Source organism: Mastigoproctus giganteus, chromosome 14 (genome assembly GCF_048544385.1).
Source record: "Mastigoproctus giganteus isolate SK-2022 chromosome 14, ASM4854438v1, whole genome shotgun sequence".
In the NCBI taxonomy this organism is placed as follows: Eukaryota; Metazoa; Arthropoda; class Arachnida; order Uropygi; family Thelyphonidae; genus Mastigoproctus; species Mastigoproctus giganteus.
Genome location: NC_143588.1, coordinates 21,243,741 through 21,256,551, shown reverse-complemented (window position 1 = coordinate 21,256,551; position 12,811 = coordinate 21,243,741). Strand labels below are relative to the sequence as shown.

The window sequence follows — 12,811 nt, the reverse complement described above, 5'->3', positions numbered from 1 at the left end:
TAGTCATAAATGATTATAATACTGCTACTGTATTTTAATACTGGTATAGCGCTTTGATACTTCTATTTTATAGTTAGTATTTGTTTGTTAACCCAATAGAATTCAATCCGGGAGAGTCATTGGTTAGAAAGATGTTATTTACAAACTAAGGTGAGCCACCACATTATAAATATATCAATATCAATAAATAAATTTTCTGTTTATTTACTGACGGCCACATAAGGTCAGCGGAGCTACAAGAAAAATAATACAAGTACATTATCGTATTTAGTAGCATGTGGGGTTCGACCACAGTCAACTTAAATTGGTGTACTACTCTACCATTGCGTTAACCACTCGGCTAATTCAGGCCTATAAAAGTCTTGTTTTTTTTTTTTTTTTTTCTGAAAATCCCAAACACGAAAGGTATCAAAACCTATAGTACTTAGTACGGTGCATGGGTTGAAGGAGAAGTATGGGGGGGAGGGGGATGCCGGAAACTTTGCTCTAGAGACTAAACATGGGTTTCACCACTTCAAGCCTCCAATAAGCAAAGTGGTGGTATTTCACCGGTTGATGAAAGTCATCTACCACTTGTAATTTTTGCAACTGCTTGTAAATCTAATTTTAATAATGTAAATTTATTTTCAAATGTAAATTCAACTTCTAATGTAAATTCATTTTCAAATGAATAACGTTTGTTTTCTTGAAAAAAGAAACAGTTCTTAGACTGTAAGTATACTGTATTATGATTCGTATAGAGCTTATTTGAAGGTTCACATTACATTGTACTTACTCCTAGCACTTGACAATCTAGATAGAGTTACAGTCGGGCATCATAAGCTCATTTATTATTAAAGTTCAGGTTTCGCCATGCTTTGAAGTATGGTCCACTACTGCGCGCATGAACATAACCCTATTGCAGTTGAATGCTCCGAAGCACAAAACATTCATTTCAAGAGATAATAAATGAGTTGGGGGGCTTCATAACTGCGTGATAAGAAACGAGCCGCTAGGAACTTGTCTTATGGTCTTCGGTATTTTTGTTCTCAAAGTATTTGGGGGATCACTTCAGGGTTTCAGATGCCTCAAGTAGGCTCTAATTCATTGGAAAGAATCTGCGAAGCGTATCTGATGTCATATTGAGTGAGGGGCGAAGTCAGTACCGGATTGGTGGTGTAGTTATTCTGGCTCTGGAAATAACAGAAGGGCCGATGCCCTAATGAGCAGGTCTAATAAAAAACACAAACTGATATTAAATCTCAAAAAATATTTTGTGATTATAATTTCTCTTCAAAAAACGATGTGCCAATTTAATCACTTTGTAGGTTGCCCATGCCATGGATTTTAAATTTGCGTTTCTTTTAATTTTCGTTACATGACGAATCTATTGAAAGCTTAACGAGCCGCACATTGTTACTACTTGTGGTCTTCCCCCTCCACATATCCCGTTTGCAATATTCTTGTTCTTCTTTGAAGCAATGGAGAAAAATTGACGGATGCAACGAGTTGTCTTGCACACATCCGTCGAAGTTACAGTATATGAAAACAATAATCTGTGATTCATTTAAGTTCTAGCAAACAGTAATTTGACTCAAGTTGCTTGTCAGTGATTTTCTACTCCGAGGTTCACGAAGAACGGCGTGAGGAAATCCTCACAGGGAGGTCCTCATATATCTCAAGTCCATTTGGATTCTTTCAGCTGATAGCAATGAATAAAGAGGCACATGCAGCCCACCTCACCACAGCTCTGGGGGCATTTTATGTTATTGTCCTCTACTGTCGCCCGGGAAGACATAACCTTCGCCACAAGATACCTCCAACTGGCTGCTGACACCCTTCCCAACGCTAAAATTATAGTCGGTGCAGACGTGAACTGCCGGTCACCAATGTGGCATAGTCACACGCCAGACTGACATGGCACCAGAAACGGAACTATATTGGAAGAGTTCCTTGCAAATTCAACGTTGACAGTGTTAAACCAACCAAACAATCTGCCCACATTCAGTAATACACTGTGGGAGGCCACCATAGATGTCTCCTTGCCTTCCAGGAATATCGCTAATAATACTACCGACTGGTCCGTCCAAGAGGCCTGGCCAACGTCCGATCATCGAGCCATATACAACTCAACAGATCACTGACTAGGGTACATGCAGCTAGACAAACCACTCACAGATACTCCATATCCAAAGCAAATTGGGACCTCTTCCAAAGTACCTTAAAAACCAGCATACAACAGAGACAGAGGGAGCTTGAGCGACTCGAAGACCCAGATCACCTCCAAAGCAAGATAACAGAGATCATAACGCACACAAGCGACATCGCTATTAAAAAGAAAAATCCAACCCCTGGGAACCTAAAACTGCAACGACTCCGGAAAGAAACCCAGACCAGAAGAAAGGCCTTTCAGCGGGCCAGGCGCTCCTGGCCGACGGCGGAGGTCGAAGTACTCAGACAACGTTACAAAGAAGCAAGGAACACTTACACAGCCCAAATCAGAAGCTGTAAACAGCAATCTTGGGAGCGCCTGATCTCCACTATGGGAAACGAGAACCCCTGGGGAATCGTCTACAAACTGACTATGAATAAACTCTCCCGAGGGGAAGTTATTGCCGCCACCATATTGACCCAAGGAGGCATGTCCACAACCTGGGAGCAGACCATTTCCAATATCCTGGACACAGTCTTCCACCCGGCCATACAACCGGAGACAACAGAGCAGATCCAACTCTGCTTAGAAAATGAAAGCTATCAAACAGCAGCGACAGAACCCTCACTTCACAGTGGAGGAGCTCAACAGTGCTGCCACCCTCATTAGAGGAAATAAATGCCCTGGACCGGAACTTTTGGAGCCCGAAATCATCAAAAAGACAGTAGAGTGCGCCCCGAACCTGTTGCTCAACCACTTCAACCTCTGTCTTCACTGTGGCACCTTCCCGACCTCGTGGAAGAAAGCAAACGTCAAACTAATCCTGAAAAATCCGACCAAACCACCACACCTTCCAGAGTCGTACAGACCGATCGCACTTCTCACAGTTGCAAGTAAACTACTCGAACGCCTTCTCTATGGACGAATACAGCAATATTTTGACAGGGCTGGCCTGGCCTCACCCAACCAATTTGGCTTCAGGCGGGGTCGCTCAGCCGTGGATGCCTTAACACACACCTACAAGAACAAGTAAGAAGATGCACCAAGAAGTATTTCCTCGTGATTGCCGTGGACTTTGCTGGGGGCGTTCGACTCACTTTGGTGGCCGAGCGTCTTCGCAAGGCATCGGGTTGCTGGGATCCCAGGCAACCTCTACAGCGTCATCAAGAGCTACCTCACAAACAGATCCGTCAGGATTGTTGCTCCCTATGGGACCCTCTCCAAGAATACATTTCGCGGCTCTCCACAGGGTTCGGTCCTTGGACCACTACTGTGGAACATAGTAATGGACTCCTTCCTAGCCATAGACCTTGACGAGGTAAAATCACAGGCCTTTGCTGACGACCTCTTGTGTCTCATCCAATACAGCGGTCTCAAGGGCACAACTGAAGACATTGGCAAACCGGGCTCTGTCCACCCTTCAGGAATGGGCAAAGCAAAATCAACTTAGAACATCCCCTGCAAAGACAAACTCCATTCTGCTCAAGAGGTGCCTCAACCTCAGGTGGCCTCCACAAATCAAGATTGACCAGAAAACAATTAAATTTTTCAAAGCAGCTAAAGTACCTAGGCATGATTCTAGATCCGAATCTATCATTTCAGGCCCACCTGAAATACTTGCGTACAAAAGTCAGACGATACACTAACTTGTCATGATTCTGGACACCCGGCTAGCCTCCACGTGGCGAGGTATGGGCAACGTCGGGCCCCACTAGGGGCCTGGCGGCCAATAAGCCGGACAAACAATGGGCACAACACATCACACTGCACAGACATGGCCCACACACTTTCAAGTCTCTGGCTTGACAGTGTACTGTCCTCGATACAGCGAACACACGCGGAGATGGGAGAAATCCCAGGCGCCGTCTGACACGAACATACCTTATACCTTATAATCCATTACACTACATTTCTTTTTATGGCCGTGGTACCTAGAAAATCTGTAGAACGCGAGAAGGACCTCGTTCCCCACATTCAGGATGTTTTAATTAAATTAGAAATTCACCTGGAATTTTTGAACATGCGTGCCAGTCAGTGTCGCATCAATGCATGTTGTGTTAGCAAGTTCGAGCCGCCAATTCCAGCATCTTCTGTGATTGCTGCATTAAATAGGGCTAATTATATTTAGTCTTCTTTGTGCCTTGGAGCTAGACCGGGGTTCAAGCCCGTCATCACCAAATGCGGAGGATGCGGAAAGGTCAGGGAATGACCACCGCATATTCCCGGAGCAATATGGCCTTAGTTGCTAATGCTCCTAAAAACCAAATAACAAACAACAAACAACCTTGGAGCATCCCTATTGTAATTGGTACTGTGCAATGGTATCCAAGGGACCATATGTTTGGTTGCTTTGGGAGGACCCATTTCTTTTATTGTAATTATATCATAACTATATAAAACGGTTTTGTGGCTCCTTTTGTTCTGTGGCATGAAAGGAGCCCCCAAATCCTGTCTTACAAACAGGGGTGTATTGATGTGTCTCATCCAATACACCCCTTTTGCAAGGCCTTGATTGTACATGTTTAGTCCATCATTTTTAAAACAAATGAAAGGACTTTAATTCTGGAAGGAAGCATAATTTAGAAAAACCCTGCATAGTTCAGGTAGCTTCTGGCGCAGTGTAATTCGCAAATTTAGAAACAATTCTGCAGAATATATGCCATTCACTAACTGTGGTGCCACTTGGAACAGGATGGCTAAGCACACGTAATGCTCTCTGCCACTAGAGTTAATTATATTCATATCCCTTCGAACAGTTTCATAACTGGGATTGGGTTCCAAAAATATCAAAAAATTGTGACAGTCGCTTGAAGTTTTTGTTAACAACACGTGAAACTTAATCACTGTCCCAACGTCTGTAAGCGTGTTAAATACAACTGAGCTTCCCTTTTCACGGTCCACAGTTTGGGTCAATGAACACACGCCTTCCACGTGCTGGTTATATACATTGGACAGTAAATACCAGTGACATACCTGTCGGAAATTCGCTCGCCGAAACCGCTGCATGCTGGCTTTGCCATGTGGAAAATTTAGGAAATTCCCTTTATATCTGTGTTAAACTTTAATTTTTCAATTATTTTTAGCTTGTGTTAGCTATATACAAATTTTAACCTAACCAATATGCAAGTTTTACTCCAACAGAGTTTCCCAAAGTGGGAGGTACTCTAGTCTAACTTTTTTTTTTCTAACCTCTGCTCTAACTTGGTTACAATTTTTGTTTTTGCTATATACGTATGAGATTTAAAATGAGCTCAAACTTTATGCATATATTTTTAACTAACAGTTTTCAAATAGTCAGTTACTCTTTGTATTTGTCATTAGACGAGAAAATTTTTTTCACTAACTTTTATAATATTTGAAAATGGTAGTATGGTGACCTAAATTTTTTCCTACAAATAGTCAAAGGAAGCTGTTTTCTGTGAATTTATTTAGGAATACCATTGAAGAAAACGTAATGTGAAGTCCGATATTAGAATGGAATTTATAAGCTTATTTTTAAAGACATCCTTTAAATTTCTATTGACCTTAATAGACGGGTGATCAGTAAAATCTTAAAATGTAATCAGCGCAATCAGTAAAATGTTACTTTTCCATCAGGCGACACATTTACGTTAATGGCTGCAACGCAGACCAAGTGACCACGCAAAAAATTGTCTCCTCTGGGTGTTTCCCCTTACCACGCTCTACATTAGAGCTTAGTCCTAAGGCTGAGTACTTAAAATAGCTGCACGGACAGGACTGTATAAACAGAAACTGTGTACGTTCTTCCTGCTCGGCAAATTCACCCCCAAACTACAGGGTACAGTGACATTGCGTGGTAACCAATCGATGCTGAAGCTAATTCGGTACTTGCCGCCTTCCTGCTGGAGTCCAGTTTGGTTGTACGAACTATCATTTATTTTCCAGTTCCACACAAACGCAGCATTCGTGAACCTCACCTACACAACAAAATCGTCCATTCCACTCCATAATCCCGAACAGAGGCTTATAAATTTGCAGTTGTGATTTCGAAGTGCATAATATCAATTTAAATCATTAATGGTTTCTCTTAAAAGGTTGTTTGGCTAGACACAGTACAGCCACATGATGAGGTGAAAATACCAGTGTTTACCTTACTTGTTAGTACTAAATTCGTACAATGGCAACTTCTCCGAAGCAGCTGATATCAATTATCCTAGTGCTATGATATTGTATGGTATGGGTTAGATGTTGATACAAACTCTGTGAAAATTAAAAGCTTTTAAATTTCTTTACACGATAAATATTAAATTAATATACATATATATATATATATATAAATGTGAATTCACTGGCTGCTTTGCAGGCTGAGTAACCCGGAATAACTCATGGGGGGAGACCCTTTCGCCTCCGCCTGAGATGCTCACGACAGGCTCTATTGGAGGAGACTTTAAAAATATCTTCAGTCGTCGACTGAAGGAATTTGCGCTTCACGCGTTAGTGTGGTACCTGATGTTCAGATTTCAGCTCCTCACACGATTCCAGCATAGAGGAAGGTGGTTATGTATTTGCTAGCTATTACAGGCTCGCGGACATGGAGGAGTCGACACTTTGCTGAACAGCGCATTCGACGGAATTTAATTGTTTTTACAATGTAACTTGGGGTCGAAGACTATTCCTAAGTCGGTGTCCATAGGCACATTTAGTATCTGGAATCCTCCAATAGTTGTACAGCTTGTGTTGGATTATTTTTCAGGGAGAAGATAATCTGGGTTGATGGAGAGCCTGATGCATTCGTGATGGTTTTAGAGGTCGCCAAGATTTGCACTGTTGCTAGCGTTGATATCTGTCGCCTGGATTAATTTGGGTAGTATCTTTATATCATCATCATCATAGCAGTGAATAAAATTTCAGAAAGTAGCTTTCCCAGCACCCCAGCCGATGGTTCTTGAGATCGTGTGGTTCTTTTGTGAATATGGGCACTGATGAACCACAGTATCACGGATTCAAAAAAAAAAAAAAAAATGTTTCAGGAGTATAACTAGCGTCGGAATGCGGATGGCTTTGAGAGCTGCTTGGAGGTCAAGGTAATCTCAACGTTATCCTTAAAAGCTGGAAGAATGACAGTAGTAGTAGTGGCTAGGAAAATGTTCTGATGGTAAATGTTCTTGTTCATATTCCGGCATGACTACCAGATGAGAGGAGTTCACTAAATACGATTAACAATCGTTAATCGTATTTAGCAGTCACCCACGGAGGTGATCAACTGGGGGTGGAAGATTGAAATCTTCATAAAGGATATGGTATGGTAGGATGATGTGTGGAGTTGGTTGTGAGGCGTTTGATCAGCCCATCTATCACATGTTGATTCGGAACAGGTGGCATATAGATGGAAGCAATGTCCACTAGGGAACCATGACATTTTAGGGTAACAAGTATGCAGCATCGAACTGTTATGTGCTACATTCAGCATAGCAAACGGAGAGGTGTTAAGAATTGAAGAGGATGGCGGTACTGCCTCCTTTGCGAACATCTTTGGAGATTATTGCGGATCAAACTGGCATTCTGCAAGCACAACCTGTGGGTTGGGTAATTTTCACTGTATACGTTGGAAGCGGTCATCGTATACTCACACTGAATTAGCTTTGCACTAGCAATACTCCTTGCGTAAGAATAGCCTAGTTGTTACGCTGGTGAAGGCTCAAAGTCAGGAAGGCTAATATAAAAATGTAGTTCGCACAGTTAGCTCTCTCCAACATCGAATGTGGAATGATTGTGGGAGACAAGACGTGCAGGTCCTGAGTTCGAATCCCGTCAATGACGCGAGGAATTATTATGGGCCTTTTTCACAACGTGACCGAGTTAGTCGGTCTCAGGCGAGGGTTCACCGTTTTTTCTATTCCGGAAACTCGGGTTTCTCGTCAGCAAACAGCAAATCGACCACAGAACACACGCAGCTTACAGACAATAATGTCTGTAAATTACAAGCAAAAATTAGTCCCGTCATGGGCTTTATTCATTTAACGATTAAAGCCCATGATGAGACAAAAGTTAGGCAGTTATATTTCTTCCAAATAATTGTAGTCTCTCAAAAACTTGGTAAGCAAAATTCAGGAAGGTGGAACATACAGTTTTGTTATTTACACGCGATGCTTCACGGCCAGGTTGGAAGTCCGAAGCACTGTTCCTTAAATGTATTCTAAGACCTTAGTTACTACTGAATAAAACCTTCCAGGCGCATTTAGCCGCAATAACTCTTGCGCTAAGAATTCTTAAATCAATCAATCAATCAATCCCTTCGTGTAAATTATACAGTCATGAAAGTATGTGCTGCCAATCTTCACGAGATCCACATGAACAGAGATCTGTGTGATGATGACTTAAGTTAACCATTTTTAAAGTTTAACGAGCCGTGTCCGTAAATAAATAGGATGTTTGAATTGAGATAAAACACCAGTTTCAGTTACATTTTCTGTTACAGAAACTAAATATTTAGTTTCTGTAACAGAAGGTATGCGCCGGATATTAACTCGTATAGGCTAAGGCAGTCGACGGCCGTCACCGGTACATATGTTCACTGCAAGTTACAAGAAACCTCACCTTGCATGGGCACACCAACACCAACATAGAACCACCGACATATGGAAATCTGTCGCTTGGTTTGATGAATCCCGTTTCCAACTCTATCGTGCTGATAGGCGTATCCACATTTGAAAAAAGCAGCATGTGGCCATGGCACCTGGATGCACTGTTGGTATTCGGCAGGCTTGCGGTGATGGAGTTATGGTATGGGGACTGTTTTCGTGGCATGCCCTGGGTCCTCTGGTCATCGTTAATTAACGGCTCCGTGTGAACACCTACCTTTCAATCTTCGGTGACGAAATACTCCTGTTCATAAGGACAGCGTATCTAGACAACTCCGGCGTCTATCAGGAAGACAACGCGCTATGTCACAAGCCCCAGCACGTGGCTAACCAGTTTCAAAAACATGACAATGAGTTGAGAGTGAACTCTCTGTCCTCCCATGGCCACCCATCTCATTGTTCTCAACCCTGTTGAGCATGTTTCGAACCTACTGGAAAAGAACATTCGTTTCTACGACTATTCACTTGACAACGTACGGATGTTACTGGATACATTGTACAATGCATGGGTAGTATTACGCATGACGCAAAGGTGGGCGAATAGAACACCATCCCCTCTAATCAGTAGCTCGCTCACGCAGCTGGGAAGCCTTCGGCGATTTTTTCCTTTGAACACCATTAAGATGCTCAACGATCTTCATGGTAATAAAGAACCACATATCAATACGCGTAAATGGCAGCGTGGTGAAAAAAGTCAAGACACATATTGATCTTGGTCTGAACTGGGACGAAAACCTAAACTTCACACCCCATTTCGGATATGTAAAGAAGAAAACTTACGCAGCGCTATGGACCTCCAGACAGGAACTGGTAGGTATCAGGAACCCTGACCTTGTTAAACAATATATTTTAAGATGCGTCAGCCCCATCCCTCTCTACGCATCCCAGATTTGGTCTTCTGCCCCAGATGCTACCATCAAGACTTTTCTGGGTTTAGAGTATAGGTGTAAGGTGTATTTAGTGTCAGACGGCACCAGGGGTTCCCCCCATCTCTGCGTAGTTTTCATTGTGGGTGTACCAGTTCACTGGAAATGCCAGAGATTTAAAAGTGTATGGATATTGTATATGTGTAGTGTCGTGTACCGTTGTTCATCTGGTCGTTTAGCCACTGGACCCCTGCTGAGGCCCAACGTTGCCCCACCTTTGCCCCGTGGAGGCCGACCAGGAACCTAGTAGGCTTAAGTTACTCTGGCAGGTCCTGCCACCTAGTTTCCTGAGATTTCAGTGGCTAGGATCTAAAAAAAAAAAAAAAAATTATTGAATTTATATTGCATGCATATATGCGTGCATACAAGCACATATATACGCACATGCATATATGTACAGCATACTTGTGCCAACGACAATCGTGGGGTTGACGTCACTTGAGTTGGGTGCATATATGCGTACATACAAGTACATATATACACACATGCACATATGTACACACAACGTGCATACACATACCAACATCAATCGTGGGGTTGACGTCGCTTGAGTTGGGCCAGAACGTGGGTGAAGATATTTTGGATTTATTTAAATTTAGGTGTGTGGAGCTTCGCTAGCGTGAAGATAGAGAGGGGGGGGGAGGTTGAAGACTTGGGGGAGAAAGACAGAAGTATGGAGCCAATAGGGAAGACAGCCCCAAGTTTAGTGTGGCATGCCCATGCCCCACCAGAGTAGAAATGAGGGGGGGCGACGAGAGAATCGTCTCCCCGGGGGGTTAGGGTTTAAAGGTGAAGGGGGCTAGGGTGCCCTCTTCAGGCTGCCGTGAGGCTTTGGGAGCTAGGCTGCAGTTTGTTGTTTGTTGTCTCTATTCTTGTCCACTTGATTCAGATTGGGACACTCATGAGGCAATCCCTGTCCTGTTTTTTTTTTCCGTTGATTCTCTTTTCTTCTTCTTTTTCCCTTCTTTTCTTTATTCCTTTCTTTTCCATTCATTTTCTTTTCTTCCACAGTTTTCTTTTCCAGGAGTTGTCTCTGTCTTATGCGATTTATGTTACTATACTATCAGTCTCGGTATATGGCAATTAACACCCTTCTCCTGGGTTTAGAGTACTGGATGCTGAGATGGTTAAACAGGATCACTACGCAGCCATTTACAATCTCAAAAGCCATTTTATATGCCAACTTGGATGTCACGCCTTGGTCTCACGTAATTGTCACCAAGAACATTCTCACGCTTGCAAAACTGCTGTCCGGCAGACTAGACTCGCCGAAAACTGACTACCTGCTGACTCGGCCTCGCATGACGCAAAGGTGGGCGAATAGAACACCATTCCCTCCAATCAGTAGCGCGCTCACGCAGTTGGGAAGCCTTCGGCGATTTTTTCGTTTAAACACCATTAAGATGTTCAACGATCTTTAAGCAGACCCAGAAAGGCTTTGCACAGAGAAGAGGTACAGGACTGAAATGTTTCAGAATGCATTACTCCCCCTATAAATGTTGAGTGAAAACAAAAGAGAATGCAGGAAATGAAGATTAACTGGTCGGGACTGTTTTTGCTCCGCACTGGTGCTCCGTTATGTTGATATTGGACGTCTTGTTTTTCTGTTATCTCGCTGTAAATAGTGCTGTAGATGTGAACATTCTCTAATTCCTTGTAAAATTGCAAATTATGCTTACGTTCTCTTTCTATCTGCCTGTCATGTAAATATAAGGCAATGATATGTATAATATAATTAATTAGACAATGTATAATTTATAAAGACGATGATTTGTATAAATTATAAATGGATAATTATGTATATAACTTATATTTGTATATATGAATGTGCACCCCCTGGTTAATAGTTGTAAGCGGGTATCTCTTAGGAGAAAATAAAGATAATAATAAAATAATAATATTACCACAGGACACCCTGCAACATCTTATGGAGTCCATGCTGAAACATATACGGGCTGTATTATGGGCAAAAGGTGGCCCCACGGGGCATTTCGTAGGCGTTGTTAATGCCAACTCTGTATGTATGTATATATTCTGTATCCACACTGTCAGATCTTAGATCAACTTGCATATCCGATTAATAATCTTAAACAAGTGTTATGCCTAGCATTAGTTTCCAAAAGAAAATCTCTTATGTCATCCAAAATTTGAATTTGGGAGACGGTTTTACTTTGTTGTGTAATTGTATGAAGGCACACTGAGATTAACTATTATGGAATAAGATTATTATTTAATTAATTAATAATCAATTATTAATTATTAATTTTAAAATTATTAATTGCCATTACTTATTAATGAATATTATTTGATTATTAATTGATTCATCATTAATTAGGATGTTGAATTCAGACTTAAGTTTTTTCAGATTAAAAAATAGCTTTCTTTTAATTGCAGATCTATACTGATTGGGCTAATCATTATTTGGAGAGAGGTCGCTTTAAGAGGTACATTCAAGATCTCCAGGCAGATATCACCGATGGGATAATATTAGCTGATGTAATTGAAGCAGTCAGTAAGTGAAATGCAATTGTTGTTACCTAATGGATAGCATGAAACTGTAGGACAGGACAGTATGACCTGATATAATTTTATAATTCACGAAAAAAACGTCCTTTAAAAGGTTTTAACTACGTTTATGTATGCAGTATATATAAAACAGGGCAGACGACAGGAATTAAGCAATTCCACTGAAGCCATTAAATATATAAAATTTAGTTATTTGTGAAGTTTAAAAATAATCACATGATTACCTTTTACAAATTTTTATGTGTATATATATACAAGTAGACACAGCATTATGATTGAACGGTGTCTGCTATTATTTGCATGTAATACACAGTTGGTCAGACAACTTGAGTAGTCAAGACCCGCTAATTTTTTTTTTTTTAAATCCATAATGGGATCTCCGATCTCATTATGGATTTAAAATAAACTTTGTGGATTTTTTGAAAAGGGTAGTATAGGCTAATTTTGGGTATTTTAAAGGAACATTAAATTTTAAGAATATTATATATTTTATTTTAAGGCAGATGAATACTCTTATCTGGGGTTTTCTTCAGGGACGGCTGCCTCCGGGAGAGGTGTAATTCAGAAGGTGTTGAAATTGCAATTATATGGAAGGAGGACGAAGGAAAAAGCCAGCTTTTGTCCTA

General features: G+C 41.4%; 1 protein-coding gene across 1 annotated transcript in view; it reads left to right on the top strand.

Moving 5' to 3' along the window:
* LOC150075004 (uncharacterized) overlaps positions 1-12,811 on the top strand; it is a 1,344,778-nt gene that overhangs the window by 84,764 nt on the left and 1,247,203 nt on the right. The window contains exon 2 of the mRNA XM_090389033.1: positions 12,054-12,171. Within this exon, the coding sequence (XP_090245159.1) occupies positions 12,054-12,171 (118 nt within the window). The remainder of the gene's footprint in view (positions 1-12,053; positions 12,172-12,811) is intronic.